We start from the raw sequence: 18,292 nt of genomic DNA on the forward strand, positions 1-18,292 counted from the left end.
GAATTACAGTTAGCTTTACATTATATAATTTTTGCCACCTCTTTTTTTTTTTTAAGATTTATTTATTTACTTTACAAATAGAGAGGGAGAGCACACTGGTGTGCAAGTGGGGGATGGCGCAGAGGGAGAGAATCTTCATCAGACTTCTCACAGAGTGCGGAGCCTCAGTTGGGGCTCGATCCCATGATCCATAAGATCATGACTTGAGCCGAAACCAAGAGTCAGACATTTAACTGACTGAGCCAACCAGGTGCCCCTTGCCTCCTCTTTAAAAACATATTTTAGGTAGTAATTTAAACATATGTCTTCCCAAATTCTGCAAGCAGATTTTGAAAATGACTACAGGTCAATCATCCTGTTACAAAATACTTGGGAATTAGCATTTTTATATAAGTAAAATTCTCAGAGAGCTAAAGTTAACCTCTTAAGCCAACGGTCAGTGAACTTTTTCTGTAAAAGGCCAGATAGCCAATATTGTAGGCTCTGTGGGCCATATGTTCCCTATCACAGCTACTCAGCTCTGCTGTTGTGGAGCAAAAACAACTATACACAATATGTAAATGAACAGCATAACAATGTTCAAATAAAATTTTATTCACAAAAACAGTGGTGGGCTTGATTGGCCCACAAGTATAGTTTGCTAGTCTCTGCTTTAAGCAGCAAATCACTTTTTTTTTTAAATTTTATTTATTTATTTGAGAGAGAGGAAGAGAGCACAAGCAGTGGGGAGGGGCAGAGGCAGAGGGAGAAGCAGGCTCTCTGCGGAGCAGGGGGGCTGACACCGGGCTGGATTCCAGGACCCTGAGATAATGACCTAAGCTGAAGGCAGACACTTAATGGACTGAGCCACCTACATACCCCAAGTTACTTTGTATCTTAATATTTTTAACGGAAAATTTTCTTAAGTTATACATCAGTTAATGGACAGCACATTATCAAAGGTTGGTTATTCCTAAATAAAATTAGATTGCTGGACTTTTTAACTCTTGTTTAACTTTTACAGTTTTTTTAGACTGGGTGTTTTTATATTTATACCAGTAATTTCTTCCCTGAGTTTGATACTATTATCTGAAGTCATTCAGAAAACCAAAGTATTTAACTTGATAGAATTATCACTGTATAATCTATATACTGACAGCCATTTCTGATTTTAGAATAATCTAGAGTACCTCCAGTTATCTCAGAGGGACTAACCAAATTGTTAATATGCAAGACAAAATATTTACATTTAGTTTACTAAACACCAATATGCTATTTTAGGAGAAGCATATTAGAAACTCAAATTAATAGCAGTTCATAATTTTGAAAGTTGTAAATCACTGACCTTATTAGAAATGCTGAATGCGATTTGCTGTTCTCTGAGAGCAGATCTTCAGAGAGACACATTTAGAGACAATATACATAAATTGATCAGTGATCTTTATTAAGTGTATAAGCCTCACATTACAACAAATGAATGTGTAAAAAGAGAAGTTGAACTCTATTCACCCTAATCAGCAATAGATGTCTTAGGAAATAATCCAAAGCCTGAAAATAAATGATACAGGCAATATGTAGCACAGAGGCTTAACACCAAGAGCAGTGACTTGTCACTATTTATATCTATATTTTATTTCTTTTAATTCCTTATTTCTGTATATGAGCTTTTAAAACTGTTACATAATTATGATCTAATTCTCTCATTTTGTCTGAGGTCAGTGCAGGACCTCCCATTGCACACGTACTAAAGTTATATTTATACTTTAGGAAGCAGATTAGACCATATGGTTGCATTGCAATGTGATGTTCTAGAAATTATTACATCATTTTACTTTAAAATATTGAGCTAAATGTAAGCAAAATAAGGCAGAGAAAGACAAATACCATACGATTTCACTCATGTCGAATTTAAGAAACAAAATAGATGAATACAGGGGAAGGGAAGGAGAAATAAGACAAAAACAGAGAGGGAGACAAACCATAAGAGACTCTTAACTCCAGGAAAGAAACTGAGGATTGCTGGAGGAGAGGTTGGTGGGGGGATGGGGTAACTGGGTGGTAGGCATTAAGGAGGGCATGTGATTTGATAAGCACTGGGTATTATATGCAACTGACGAATCACTAAATTCTACCTCTGAAACTAATAATACAGTATATGTTAATTAAATTGAATTTAAGTAAAAGTTAAATCAAGCTAAATTAAATTAGAATTAAACTTGTGTGCATTCTGACAGCTGAGAGAGCTCAAATGCTATTCTATAAAACTAGAAGTTGTTAGTGATTACTCAAATTTAATAGAACAGACTTTTGAATTACACATATTTATTCTGAAGTTTAGGTGTATAAATCAGATCATCTTTATGAACCAAATGCTTTTAGCTTCTGTAAATTGAAAAATAATACCTTTGGTGTTTTCTATCAATTTTAGCCTATTCCCAGAAGGTTGGCGTCTGTATTAGAGTGCCTGATTATTGCTCATACAGTTGGAGTGGACAGTCTTTTTGCTGACTGCATGAAGTAAGTGATATGAAGTAGTGTTGATACTATTAATGTAGGGATTTTGTTCTTCCATTCTTCTAATTTTCTGGGAAATTTTGGAATTGGCCTATTTTCTTGGGCACACTGTATATAGTTTAAGGCCTAACTAGTTGTAACAATTGTGAGAAGAAGTATTGACTTAGATATTACTCAAGATGCTTGGGATCAATTTTATTTCAGTCAAACCATGATTATATTAAAATCCATGCACATAACTTAGAGTGGATTTAAAATATGTGTTTACAGAAAAGGGAGGATAATTAAGTCCATCAGAGAACTCACAAAATGAACTATAGATACTCATCACATATATATGTACAACTTGCATCATTGAAAATAAAAGTATTATTTGAGTATTATAATTAGAAATATTCTCATTTCTCTAACTTGGGATTCTTTGATATATTTTTTTTAACAGGTGGATTGTAAAGCATTTTGCAAGGTTTTGGTCTGAGAGAAGTTTTGCAAATGTACCTCCTGAGATTCAGAAAAGTTGTCTTACTATGTTGATTCAGTCTTTAGTGAGTATAACCTGAATATCCTTGTTTGTGTTTGTCATCAAAAAATTTATTTGATTTTGTATAGGTACTGGGAATGTTTTAAATATAAATGTGGCATTACATTATAAAAGCAGGATAAGAGAACCAATTCCAGATAACCCAGAACCAGTTGAGAACCTGTCCTTGAGATTCTGTTCCCCTGTACCAGATTCATTAGTTAGGGTTCAGAGATGCAAAACCACTAGGAAGTATATTTTGGTTCATGAACAAAAGAGTGGTGCCACAGATGGAGGTTATGCATTGGTATCAACAACATGGATTTCCATTCACTAAAGTGGATTTGGATAAAATGCTGAAACTTTTCTATGGCAACATTTCCCAAGAGGACCAGCTGTTAACTTAGTGGCCAGTTAATTACATTGGACCACGTCATCATAGGAAAGGCAGTGCCGTGTTCTCAGTGAAGTACACATTTGCTCTGGATATAGATTTGGCTTCCTTGCCCCCCAGTGTTTCAGCTGAAATCACTATCCGTGGACTTATGGAATGCCTTTTTCACAATCATGGTATTTCACACAGCATCGCTTGTGACTAATGAACTCACTTCACAGGAAATCGAGTCTGTCAGTGAGCCCATGCTCATGATTTCGCCAGTCTTTCCATGTTTACTATCATCCTCAAACAGCTGGCTTGATAAATACCAGTTATGACCAAGTTACCAGTTACAGAAATGAGTGCTATAGTAGTGATACTATAAATACCCCTTTCCCTTTTTTATGTGAATATTTGTTGATATTAACCACTCTTTGTATAGACTTTTTTCCACTGTCTCATCTCTCTACCATCTAAGCCATGTTAATAATAGTGGATTTTATATCTCTGTATTGAAGTTACAGGATACCAAAGGGGAGTATGAATCAGTCTGGAAAACAATATCACCCAAAGACAAAAAAGGGACTTTGTATCCTCTTACTGGGAAAGGGTTAGCATGTTTGTTGTATACAGGAGAGTTATACCATGTTAGGCAAAAATGTAAGTTTGTTATTATCTCCATTTGGGAATTAAGTATTGTTTAAAGAGAAGTAAGCATATGGGTGCCAAGCTGACAAAGGACAGGCTATAATGGTTTTGTAACATTGTCAGGTTGGCTAGGATAAGCTGTGCTTCCCAGAATTTCCCTCTTTGAATGTTTCCAGTTGAAGTGGCCACACGAGACAATTTGTCATGAGATTTAGAGGATAAAAGTGAAGCAGCAGGCTTTCTTTCTTTTCTTTTCTTTTCTTTTTTTTTTTTTTAACACCGGGACTGTTGGGGCAAGCACCTTATCTCATATATGTTGCTTGTTTACTGGCTCACCTAGTTGGCATGAAATAGCAGACGAGCTGCAACTGCTCCACTTGCCCTGTGTCCTTTTTTGGCTGCTCTTACCCCTATGCAAAGGATATGGTTAGCTCCATGATGAAGGGCACCAGCATCTCCTGGAAGATACCCATTTCATCCAGGTTGGAGGCAGTGAGAACTGAAATGAGTTCATCCTACTGGGTTATAGTTTGCGCTCTTAGATGTCAGCTTGTTCTTGCTGTCCTATACTTTATATTTGTCCTTCCTTCTCAGCCACCTTCCCTGTGATCTTCAAACTACATCATCACATGCAAAGACTGTTTAACCAGCTCCCATGATTGCCTACAGTAGAATCCCTGTAACAAGTTCCCATGTATATGTAATTACCTCCTAGTGGTTCTCTTTCTCTGATTGAACCCTGAATGATACATCAGACTGGGTGACATTGAAGATGCATCTAAACATAACCGGGAAAATAAGTGTAGGCCATCAGCTGGTGAGATACCGCTGCAAAAAATAAATCTAAATCTGTATTTCTACTAATGAAGAACTGTGTCATTTTGTTGCTTAATATTTTGTATTAGTTTCTCTGGTCAGTGAACAGTTACTCACTGTTCATGAAGGCAAACAAATGGCCCAGCTATAATTCAGTTTACTAGAGGTACAAACATCATTTACTACTATTACTGTTATTATTATTGTTATTGTTTAGTAGGTGTCTTTAGATCTTTACAGTTGAAAAAATAATTTGAATTTTTAAAATTTTATATAAGACAGGTATTCTTATCTCTATTTCACATATGAGAAAAGAGAATCAGAGAACTAAGGCTTTATTCAAGTTCACAATGTCAGTAAATGACATAGCAAATCTTAAAACCAGTTGCTGCCATTCTAAAAATAATATGGTAGGTACTCACTGTGGGTAGATTATTTTTTTTTTGAAGAAGAAGAATGGACCTTGACTTCATCATTTCACAAACTGATGGAAGAAATGGTATTTAACTAAGTAAAATACAAGTTAGACTCTGATGAGTACTAACATTAAGTTCCATGTCAAAACATAGCATCCATTCTTGATAAAAACACTCAGCAAAGTAGGGATAACTGGAATATACCTCAACATCATAAAGGCCATATTATGAAAGACCCACAATTATTATTATCCTCAATGGGGAAAAACAGCTTTTCCTCTATGGTCAGGAACAAGACAAGGATTCCACTCTCACCATAGTACTGGAAGTCTTAGCCTCAGCGATCAGAAAACAAAAAGAAATAAAAGGCATCCACATCAACAAGGAAGAAGTCAGACTTTGGCTATTTGTAGATAATGCGATACTCTATGTAGAAAACCCAAAAGATTCCACCAAAAAAATGCTAGAAATAATACATGAATTCAGCAAAGTCACAGAATATAAAATCAATGTGCAAAAATCTGTTGCATTTCTGTACACCAATAATGAAGCAGCAGAAAAAGAAATCAGGGACTTGATCCCATTTGCAATTGCACCCAAAACAGTAAGATACCTAGGAATAAACCTAACCGAAGAGGTTAAAAGATCTTGTACTCTATAAACTATAGAATACTTATGAAAGAAATTGAAGGACACAAAGAAAGGTAAAAACATTCCATGCTCATGGATTGGAAGAACAATTGGAAAAAAAAGTCTATATTACTCAATCAATCTACACATTTAATGCAAACCCTATCAAAATATCACCAGTATTTTTCACAGAGCTAGAACAATCCCAAAATTTGTATGGAACCACAAAAGATTCTAAATAGCCAAAGTAATTTTGAAAAAGAAAAGCAAAGCTGGAGGCATCACAATTCCAGATCAAGCTATATTACAAAGCTATAAGAATCAAGACATGGTACTGGCACAAAAACAGGTACATAGATCAATGGAACACAATAGAGAACCCAGAAATCGGCCCACAGCTATATGGTCAACTATTATTCAACAAAGCAGGAAAGAATATTCAATGGAAAAAAGAAAATGTCTTCAACAGATAGTGTTGGGAAAACTGGACAGCGGCATGCAGAAGAATGAAACTGGACCATTTTCTTAGACCATTCACAAAAATAAATTCAAAATGGATGAAAGACTTAAATGTGAGACAGGAATCCATCAAAATCCTAGAGGAGAAAACAGGCAGCAACCTCTTTGACCTCAGCCATAGCAACTTCTTACTAGACACCTCTCTGGAGTCAAGGAAAACAAAAGCAAAAATGAACTATGGGGACTTCATCAAGATAAAATGCTTCTGCACAGCAAAGGAAATAGTCAACAAAATAAAAGGCAGCCTACAGAATGGGAGAAGATATTTGCAAATAGTCTTAACAGATAAAGGGCTAGTACCCCAAATCTGTAGAGAATTTAAGCACACTCAACACCCAAAAAATAAACAATCCAGAAAAGAAATGGGCAGAAGATAGGAACAGATATTTTTCCAAAGAAAACATACAGATGGCTAACAGACACATGAAAAGATGCTCAACATCACTCATCATCAGGGAAATACAAATTAAAACCAGGACGAGATACCACCTCACATCTGTCAGAATCACTAAAATTAACAACACAGGAAACAACAGGTGTTAGGATTTGGAGAAAGGGGAACTCTCTCATACTGTTGGTGGGAATGCAAAACTGTAGCTACTCTGGAAAATAGTATGGAGCTTCCTCAAAAATGTAAAACAGGAACTACTTTATGTCCTAACAATTGCACTACTAGCTATTTACCCAAAAAAATAAAAAATACTGATTCAAAGGGGCACGTGCACCCTGATGTTTTTGGTAGCATTGTCAACAATAGCCAAATTATGGAAACAACCCAAATGCCCATCCATTGAGGAACGGATAAAGAAGATGTGGTGTATATATACACAATGGAATATTAGCCGTCAAAAAGAATGGAAGCTTGCCATTTGCAATGACATGGATGGAGTTGGAGGGTATTGTACTAAGGAAAATAAGTTAGAGAAGGACAAATACCCTATGATTTCCCTCATGTGGAATTTAAGAAACAAAACAAGAACATATGGGAGAAAAAAAAAAGAGGTAAACAAACCATAAGAGACTCCTTAAGATTAAGACAGAGAACAAACTGAAGGTTGATGGAGGGATGAGGGTTGGGGGTGGGCTAGGTGGGTGATGGATATTAAGGAGGGCACTTGATATGAAGCGCTCTGGGTGTTGTATGTAAGTGATAAATCACTGAATTCTCCTCCTGAAACCAATATTGAGCTGTATGTTAACTAAACAGAATTTATTGACACCTGGGTGGCTCAGTCAGTTAAGCGGCTGCCTTCGTCTCAGGTTATGATCCCAGGGTCCTGGGATCGAGTCCCACATCAGGCTTCTTGCTCAGCAGGAAGCCTGCTTCTTCCTCTACCTCTGTGTACCATTCCCCTACTTGTGCTCTTTCTCTGACAAATAAATAAATAAAATCTTTAAAATAAATAAATAAATAGAATTTAAATAAAAATTTGAAAAGAAGAAAAGTTCCATGTCAGTCTAATTTATGCTGGTAACCCCAGCCTTAGAGCAGTGCGTGGCACATATTAGGCAACTCACTGTATATTGTCAGGTAAATAAATGAATGGATAAGGATAAGATATAATTCAGGTATGTACTGGAATCACAGAAGTTAAAGTGATTAGAGGGATGAGAGTAGTAATTTGAGATGAAGCTGAAGATGAGGATAATTTCCAAGTAAAATAGGTACATTAGGATATTCCTAACAAACTTAAAAAATGTACCAGAGACCTGGAGACAGGCAATTCCAATATTCTGCTATAACTGGAATGAGAAGAGGTAAGTCTGGGGCAAGGCTAAGGCCAGATTTGGGAGGGATCTTAACTGAATGTCTTGTTAAAAAGTCCGATTTTCTTTTTTTATAAGTGATAAGTATGTGAGTTTAATTGTAAAATAAGCCCTTTATGTACTACGCCTCTACCTCTGTTATAATATTTTATTTTAATTTTATAACTCTAATCAGATTCTTAGAAGCATTGTGAATGTTCTTCTTTTTCCTTTCAATAGAGATGAACAGGTGAACATCAGAACAGCCAAACATCCAGTAGCCTTTGGTATTCTGACGATTATAATGAAAATTTGAAATTATGTCTTTCCTTGTGAATAGTAAAGCTTTAAGAAACATTAACTTAATATAGTCTTCATATATTTTTTCAAGATTTGATTTATTTATTTGACAGAGAGGGAGAGATCACAAGTAGGCAGAGAGGCAGGCAGAGAGAGAGGGAGAAGCAGGCTCCCTGCTAAGCAGAGAGCCCAATGCAGGGCTCGATCCCAGGACCCTGAAATCATGACCTGGGTTGAAGGCAGAGGCTTAACCCACTGAGCCACCCAGGTGCCCTCTTCATATTTTATTATACAAATAAAATATTCTTAGTTTATTTTAAAAATAGGGTATTTTAAAATAGTACTGGGAAAACTGGACAACTACATGCAAAAGAATGAAACTGGACCATTTTCTAACACTATACACAAAAACAAACTCAAGATGGATTAAGGACCTGAATATGGAACCCGAAACCATAAAAATCTTAGAACAGAGGCAGTAGTATGTCTGACATGGTCATGGCAATATTTTTCTAGATAGGTCTCCTCAGGCAAGGAAAACAAACACGGAAATAAATTATTGGGACTACATCAAAATAAAAAGGTTTTGCACAGTGAAGGAAAGCATCAACAAATAAAAAGCAAACTACCAAATGGGAGAAGATATTTGCAGATGATATATCCAATAAGAGAGTAATATCCATAATATATGAAGAACTTAGACAGCTCAACACCAAAAACCAAACAGTCCAATTAAAAAATGGGCAGAAGAGCTGAATAGACATTTTTCCAAAGCAGATATACAGATGGCCAACAGATACATGAAAAGACGCTTAGCATCACTAATCATCAGGGAAATGCAAATCAAAACCACAATGAGATATCATTTCACACCAGGCAGAATGACTAGTTATCAAAAAGATAAGAAATAACAAGTGTTGGCGAGGATATGGAGAAAAGGGAGCCCTCATAAACTATTGGTGGGAATGCAAACTGGTGCAAGCACTGTGGATAACAGTATCAAGTCTCTTCAACAAATTAAAAATAGAAATACCATATGGCCCAGTAACTGCACTAGTGGATATTTACCCAAAGAAAATGAGAAAACTGGTTCAAAAAGATAAATGCACCTCACTGTTTATTGCTACGTTATTTACAATAGCCAAGATATGGAAGCAATCTAAGTGTTCACTGATAGAGAAGATGTACATACACATACACAAATACACACACACAGAGGAATATTATGCAACCATAAAAAGGATGAGATCCTACCATTTGTGACAACATGAATAGACCCAGAGGGTATTATGCTAAGTGAAATAAGTCAGACTGAGAAAAAAAAACACCATATAATTTCACTTATATTTTGAAACTAAAAAAACAAATGAAAAAACAAAAAGCAGAATCAGACCTATAAATACAAACAAATTGGGGTTGCCAGAAGGAAGGGATGGGAGGATGGACAAAATGGATAAAAGGTAGATACAACCTTCCAGTTATGGAACAAGTAAGTCGCATAGAGAGAATAGTCTGTGGTACTGTAATAGCGTTGCTTGGTGACAGATGGGAGCTACACTTTTGGTGAGCATGGTATAACGTATAGAGAAGTTGAATCAGTATGTTGTACACGTGAAAGTAATGTGTGTCAACTATACTCATATTTAATAGAATACTATTAATTTTTTTCAAATTAAAATTTAAAATAAGTTATCCAAAAAGTGAAAGAGCAGGCAGTTTTGTCAGTCTTCTTTAGTTCTAATTCAGGTCAGTTGCAGGTGCCATGATGGGTGCTTTACTCCATAGGTGACTTCCGTCATGTCACCTCCATCGGTGACAATGCCCTACACTGTCATATACCAAGGGAGATAAGAAAATGCTGCATTGAACTATATTTGGAGGGTTTTGTTTGTTTTTTATTAATGTGAGGGCAGTTCACTAAGACGTGACTGCTCCCTCCTACCATGTACAACCACTGTTTTGGGGAAGAAGGGAAAGCAGGGAGGAAGCATGAGTATACAAGACAAAGGTGTTAGGAAAGTTATGATTTTATAATGTGTAATTACTTGAACTATCTCACAATAAGATTAAATTTTTCTTTGTCAAAATATTTTGTTTAAACCCCTTAAAAAGCAAATTATGAAAAGTTTTTAAATTGGAGAAAATTAAAACAAAAGTGGGTATGGGCATGGTCACTAGGGTAAATCAAAGTTGTATATATTATGCAATTAGTCCTAAGGCTAAAGGATAGCTAAAGACCTATTTAACACAATATCATAAGAATTAGGAAATAAGATGAGTCATAGTGTTTGTTCAATATATGGTATTAAGACAACGAGGAAGCTAGCTAGAAAAATTTTAAGTTGAATCTACACCTCACATCCTGGTATGCCAGGGATATATTCCAAATAGATCAAAGGTTCGAATGTGGGGGGAAAAAGCTATTAAAATGCTACAATAAACCCTAGGAGAATTATAACCTTGGCAGGGGAGTGGGGATATAAAATTCAGAAGCCTTAAAAAATTCTGATTACATAAAGATGCAAAATTTCTGTGTAGTAAAAATGATGATAAGCAAACTTAAAAGACAAATGACAGTTCATATCATACTTCTTATTCTAATTTTCCTAATATAGAGGATTTTTAAAAATAGTACAGAATTAGTTCACAAAGAAAATATAAACACTTCTTAATTTGATGAATAAATCAACTTCATTTAAGAGAAATGGACATGGAAATTACAGTATCAAACCATTTTCTGACTTTTAGAATAAAAAAAATTAGCACAACTTTTGCTGTGTTTTTCAAACTTTTTTGACTGTGACTGAGAGTAGAATTTCTTTTTACTCTGTAACCCAGTATACTCACACATAACAAAACTGAAACAAGTTTCACAAAAGAATACTTACCATTATTACATGATGTACTGATATTTCCTATTTTTCACTTTTCTCTCTCTTTTGTTTTGTTTTCTAATGCTGATTGTAAGCCACTAAAAATATTTCTCTAGGTTGCCAGGAGAGAAATCTACAGTTTGGAAAACAGTTCTCCATTGAATATATATTGGCAATGGTTAGGATACTTCTGGTGCCCCACCTCATATCCTCTTGGCCTGTGTAATAACTCTAGCCCATTGCTGCAGGATCTAGCTGCATATGCGTAAAGTCCGATAGCACTTTCCCTCAGCCACATCACACATATTTCTCACTTTCTGGCCTGAGTCTTCACTATCACTCAACACAGTGTACCTACAACTCAGTAATTCTGACACCTGTGCAAACCTGGAAGTAGAAGGACGTTAACACCCCAGGGAATAAGCCTTGATTAATGGGAGGTGGGAGCCAGTGGTCAAACGTTACCTGTTTTGTCCCTAGGGCAGAGTAACTCAAAGTGCGTTCTCTGTGGCGCTTCAGAGGGTGCCCAGCAAGACTGACCCCCAGTTGCCAATAATAGTGAATGCTATATCAGTGTGTGTGACAGTTTAATATATACACAAAACACTTCAGGATCTTGGTTACATGTAGATTCTAATTCAGTAAGTCAGAGGTGGAGCCTGAGATTCTGTTGTTTTTAGTGAGCTCCAGGTGATTCAGATGGTGTGGCTCACACTGAGTTGTAAGGACCTAGATAACATATCCTTCCATTGGCTTTCCCTCCTTCCCTGTTTCACTCCCCTAATACCTCAGATTCTCTTGGGATCATTTCCCAAAATAAACTATCTGCATGCAAGCCTGTTTCTCAGGCTCAGGGGTTAGGCAGAACCCAGGCTAAGACAAGTGGTAATGATCCATTAATTCTGTTTCTAGGAATTCATTCTATAGAAATGTTCCCATATGTATAAAATAATTTTATTTACAAGATCTTTCATTACAACATTATAACAGCAAAAAAATAGAAACAATATAAATGTAAGTAGAGGGTTGGTTGAATGACTTACTGTACTGTGGGCTATTATATAGCTGTTATAACAATCACAAGGTTCTTTATATTCAGATAAGAAAAATATTTAAGATGTATGCTAAGCATAAAGGGTGAGGATAGAGTATCATTCATACTAATGCCTCCATGAGAGTAAAATAAAGACAATATGACATAACTTCTTGTGTGTGTATGTATGAAATAACTCTGGAAAGATACAGAAATTAAATAATATTGATTGGGAGGAGGGAAAATGCATAGCTTGGAGACAGGAAAGGGAAGGAGACTTTTTTTAATACCGCCCTTTATATATGGTTGAAGTTTGGAGCATATGTTAATTATTGGATTAAAATTTTTTTTGTTTGGTCTAGAAATGTATTACATTTTCTTCCTTCTCAGCCTTCTTTGAATGCTAACATTGAATGTTATATATTCAGATCAGTTTTGGAATAAGATCACTTACCACCTATGTTATCATTTTTGTCCATATTAGTTTTCCAACAGGTTCCAACTATACTTTATATCTGTATTTTTAAAAAAATTTTCCTTGAAACACTGAAAAAAAGTTAAAAAAATTATTGTCATAACACATAACATTGTGTATAGTAAGCACTTGGTAGCTACCTGCCAAGTTTATCTGAATACCCTGCATTTGGCTTCACCCCCAGAATAGTGCCTATGGTAGAGCAAATTGCCTAAAAACACAATTATTCAGGATGTCGCCAGAGGAGGGAAGGATGATGGTACCAAAAAATAAAAATAAAAAAAATTATAGCAAGGTATGATATTTTTACTCTAATAAAGCAAGGGAAATATATAATACATTTTAAAAGAATTCTTGGAAAAAAAAAATTCTTGGTAAGTGGGTAAAATGTTAAAAGTTTTGTTGTTCAAGTAGAGGGTATTATGCTAAGTGAAGTAAGTAAATCAGAGAAAAACATTTATCATATGATGTCGCTGATACGTGGAATTTGAGAAACAAGTCAGAGAATCATGGGGGAAGAGAGGAAAAAAGGAAATGGAATGAAACCAGAGAGACAAACCATTAAGAGACTCTTAATCTCAGGAAACAAACTGAGGGTTGCCGGAGGGGAGGCGAGGCTGAGTGATGGACACCGGGAAGGGTAATGGCTATGGTGAGTGCTGTGAATTGTGTAAGACTGAGGAATCACAGACCTGTACCCCTGAAACAAATAACACATTATATGTTAATTTTTTAAAAAGTTAAAAAATGTTTTGTTGTTCAAGGATTAAACTTAATTCGCTTTAGGAATTCACATATAGACTCTTACCTCCTGGTGATGCTAAAAAATGAACAAATATTTGAGGGTCCACTATGACCCAATTCTGTAGTAGGCCCTGGGGATATAGTGGTGAGCCAAAACAGACATGGTTTCATGCTCAGTAAGTATAAAGCCTAGTGAGAGACAGATATGAATCAAGGAGTTGTGTTCATGATCAAATAATTACAAATGAGTCAGGTACTCTAGAGAAAAGGGACAGGTTTTCTGATGGTATTATATATAAAAGGAATCTGATGTGGGGCTAGAAATTAGGGAAGATAGAGTTTGAGTTGATATCTGAAGCATACAAAGGATGTGCAAAGTTTACATCATGTAGCCTTTGTTAAGAATTTCATTCTGTGGCTTCCAAATATTTATCAGTTATCTATTGTTCTGTAACAGACTACTCCAAAACTAAGTGACTTAAAACTACAGTTTATTATTTCTCATAATTTTGTGAATTAAGTGGGTGATTCTTCCACTGATTCTTCTGAGTTCCTTCTCACTCTGTGTGGTCTTTCTTAACCCAACTTCTTCGTGGCTTTGCGATTCCAGAATTTCAAGAGCAGAAAGACAGAAGCTGCAGGGCTTCTTCAGACCTTGGCTCTGGAAATTGCACAGTATCACTATTTCTGTAAGCAGGTGAAAAGGCCAGTCTAAATTCAAGGGATGAGTAAATAAATTCCACCTCTCGATGGATAGAGCTACAAAGAATTTGTGGCCATGTTTTTCAATCTATTATAATCTTTTGGGTAACTATGTACTCATTAGTTACTTACTAAGCATTGTTTTAAGAACTAGAAATAAAATATGAATAAGATACAGTAATGTATGTATGTTGCTATTTTTTTTCCTTTTCCTTGGAGCACATGGTATTTGTAAATTATCATTCTATCTTCCATAGGGATCAGTATTCATGAATATTTTTTTCCTGTGGCATAAAAATGAATCATCATTAAATGAATAAATATAAAGAGTCTTACCTAATTAGGAGGGGAAAAAATCACTGGAGAATATAAGTAATTTTTAACCTTTCTAAATTTATAATAACCTACATGTATTTTATAGTCAGAAAAGAATTAAGGTTATGTCAGTGTAGCTATCCAGTTATGAATGATATCTATAAGCACAAAAACTAATTCAGTAGTGAAAATCTCAGGTCAAGTTTTTCTCTGTAGTTATATTATACCTCTGTTCTCAGGTTTGTTTTAGTGATCTTTTAGAGGTGGTTTGTTCCCAGCATAAAGTTTGCCCTTTTGGATATTTCTGAATGAATGAATAAATAAATATTATAAGTAATGACAAAGACATTAGCTACCTGGAATTTTGTTTTTTTTTTTTTGTTTTGTTTTTGCAGAAAACGTCATAAGAAAACAAAGGTATTTTATTTGCTTAGAAAGTTGTATTATGAATAGTAATCTAACATTTTTTCCAATTTTTTTAAAATTGTAAGAATGATAAGAATGCTGCTTTTATTCTGATGGAAAGTGACAGGCTAATCATCAGTTTACCCAGAGTGAAGTGGACAGAAGTAGCACTGACTATGGCATCTCAGCTACAAGAAGAATGTATTGCCTTTATTATAGAAAACTTCTCCAAGATCATTCAAAGTGAAAATTTTGCTCTTCTCTTACAGGTACTATGTCTAACATTATATCCTATATTTAGCCCCATCTTTGTGTTCTGATTACCATTATGTAAGAGTTTTTAAATGCAGGTTGCCTTTGATTAAATTGGTGTGACTTAAATAAATTCCATAGCAGATGGCATGCTTGCATAGGATTTAGAGCAATGATGGACAGGATTTTTGGCTCACAAAATAATGAAGGCAGGAGGGGACAGGTTTGAATGCACTGGCAAGGCATAATGTAACTCTGGCCAGCAGTAACCCTCAATCAGCATAAGCCATATTTTAGAAACCAGTCATAAAGATACTGTTTTGTCAGTAATACAGTTATGATCAATGCAAAATTCTTGGTCTTACTGGGGACCCACTTGTTCTAAATTTAGTTATTGAATAAAGAACTTTATTTATTTCTAGATCCATTATTAGGACTATTTTGGCTTCTAGGAACAGTGTATGTGTTGTGTGCAGATATTTTTTTTAAAGGAAAGGGATTTTTATAATAATAGTTATTGTTATAATTATGTAATTATAATAATTATTAACAGAGAAAATAAGATTTCTGGTTGACTTCATATGGCCAGTTATGATGAATGGTCTGTTGTTAAGCCAGACTTTCACATTTCTTACACATTTTACATGTATTCCTATTAAATATAAATTTCTATGTTTTGTAGTCACAAGCAATGAGCAGCACAGCTGATCTATTGGACAAAATTTTAAAAGCAATTGAAGAAAACATTACCACTGAGAATAGTTGCTCTCTTCTTATGGCTCTGGACATGTTACTGAACTCTGACAGTACAAAGGAAATGGTATTGAAAGTGATGAAATTCATTTAAATGATATAATATTTGAATTGTTTTAAGATTTTAAAATATATGCACATCTTAAATGTTGCATGGTTCACTGAAACTAGATAATGGGAATTGGTTATTGTCCCTACTTTCGTGTCTATTTGGAATTTTTCATAAAATAAATATTTTTTAATTCCATTTACCTCTAAATAGACTTACTGTAAAAGTTCAGAATTTGGCAGTTTGACTCACTAATTCTAAACATAGTTTGGTACTTAATATTAACTGGTATAGCATAACTCTAGTATTTCTCCTGTGTCACTGTATTAAATTTCTTAAAAAATAGAACAGACAGAAAAATTTAAATAATTTTTAAATAATTTTTAATAATCTTTTTAAATTTTATAATATATTATTAATCCCTTTTTACCCTTAGAAAATCATATTTAAAATTGGATGGACTAGGAAAAAGCAAAATTAAAATATTACTTATTTTGAAATCCACTTAATCAATATTAGTAAGCTTATTGCAAATTATTGACAGTTTTTATCTGTTCAACAAGAATGATAAAAAATTTCATCGTATTTATTACTATTATATAGAGTATTTGACCTTGTAATGTCATAGTTGATTTGAAAAGGCTGCAGAAGATATTTATGTAAAGGCTATTGGTGATTTAAAATAATGTTTGGTTGAAAGGATAAGGTTTAGCTTCATGTTCACTATAAAATTCTGTTTTTGACGAGTAAGCCTTCATAAATAACATATACCCGACGATTTAAAAAATCTAAGTGATGACATCATTGATCTAGCTTAGGAGTAAGTAGATTCGGAAAGGAATAATGACTGGTTGCTATGACAATGTGGCTCTCACCAGCTGCTGATTTGTTGCTTGAACACAGGGTTTTACGTGCAAGATCCAGGCTCTGCGTGATAAGCTGTGGATCTTCCTGGTTCGGTCTTTCTATGCTGTTCGTCACACAGAAAGCTGGAAGCTGATGAGCACAGATGATCAACAGAAAATCCAAGCAGGTATGTTAGCCGTGAGATTTTTTATTCTTATTTTATGATCTCTGTGATAAGAGACCTTTGGAGGGGATGCTAATAAGTGGTAGGATTAACATTGTTTGCTTCTGTTCAATAATAGCTTGCTATTTGAAACTCATGATAGTATGTTTAGGCAGTTTTAATAAATCATGCTTGGCTGTTCTTGGAAAATGACTCATTTCCTTTATATATGTATTTATCAGTTTTTAATCCTACTCTATAGTAGCAGCAGTGTTCCAACCAAATTTGCTTAAAAGCGTTTTTATAAGAGGTTAGAAGTATAGGAAAATGTAATTCACATAGAACATATTACCAAACATATTTTCTCTTCCTTTTTAAATTTATTTTGCCTAAAGCTTTTCCATCTTTTGCATAATGTATCATTTCTTGTGGTTTTGTCTAAACTAGATGGCTTTATTTCACAATTGATTGGTTCAGTGATATGATGTGTGCTATTGCAGAGTGTCCCTCAGGAGCCGCACAGTGCTCTCTGACATTTAATAGGTACCATTTAAAACATTAGCATTAAACAAAAGATGTGTATTGCTCAGAATATATGTTTGTTTCAAAAATATTAAGATAAAAATGTTGAGGGTGTGGAGCTAAAAATGGCTTCATGACTATTTTTGAGTTAAAGCAGGTGCCTTAAAAAAAATATTTGCAGATTCAGCAAGTATACTTTTAAAAACATTTTAAGAGACTATATTTTAGAAAGCGAACATTTTTTACTATAAAATACAAAAGCCATATGTGATATTTCTTGATCGTACATTGATATGTTAAATTCTTTAATGGAGTAGTCAGAATATGATTTGCTCTGGCTTGCATTATGAGTATAACATGATTGTGTAGCTGGATGTGAGCTGAGGAGCACTTTTCAAAGAAATTCCAACAAAATAATCAAAGAACAAAATCATGAAACAATGAAAATCAAGGTCTTCAGGAATTTGAGATTTTTTCCTTGTGACTATTTCTGTACTGATTTTTGGATGACAGTTAATTTTTACTACAAAATCTATTAAATGTGAAGAAAGAAGATCAGCATTGCATGAGTAGGTGTCATTCAGCTCTCTTCTGATTGGTAGTAAACTTTGTTTTTCTTCATTTTAGAGGATTTCATAGTTAAGTTGTGCCTTAAACAATATTCTTTATCTTTATTCTATAAAGTGCTAATTACAA

General features: G+C 34.6%; 1 protein-coding gene across 1 annotated transcript in view; it reads left to right on the forward strand.

The window, feature by feature from the left end:
- BTBD8 (BTB domain containing 8) overlaps positions 1-18,292 on the forward strand; it is a 104,513-nt gene that overhangs the window by 72,953 nt on the left and 13,268 nt on the right. Inside the window, exons 8-12 of the mRNA XM_032867121.1 lie at positions 2,408-2,496; positions 2,936-3,038; positions 15,098-15,280; positions 15,946-16,083; positions 16,969-17,098. Coding sequence (XP_032723012.1) covers positions 2,408-2,496; positions 2,936-3,038; positions 15,098-15,280; positions 15,946-16,083; positions 16,969-17,098 — 643 coding nt within the window. The remainder of the gene's footprint in view (positions 1-2,407; positions 2,497-2,935; positions 3,039-15,097; positions 15,281-15,945; positions 16,084-16,968; positions 17,099-18,292) is intronic.

Source organism: Lontra canadensis, unplaced genomic scaffold (genome assembly GCF_010015895.1).
Source record: "Lontra canadensis isolate GAN:19392208 unplaced genomic scaffold, GSC_riverotter_1.0 scaffold33, whole genome shotgun sequence".
NCBI classification, from domain to species: domain Eukaryota; kingdom Metazoa; phylum Chordata; class Mammalia; order Carnivora; family Mustelidae; genus Lontra; species Lontra canadensis.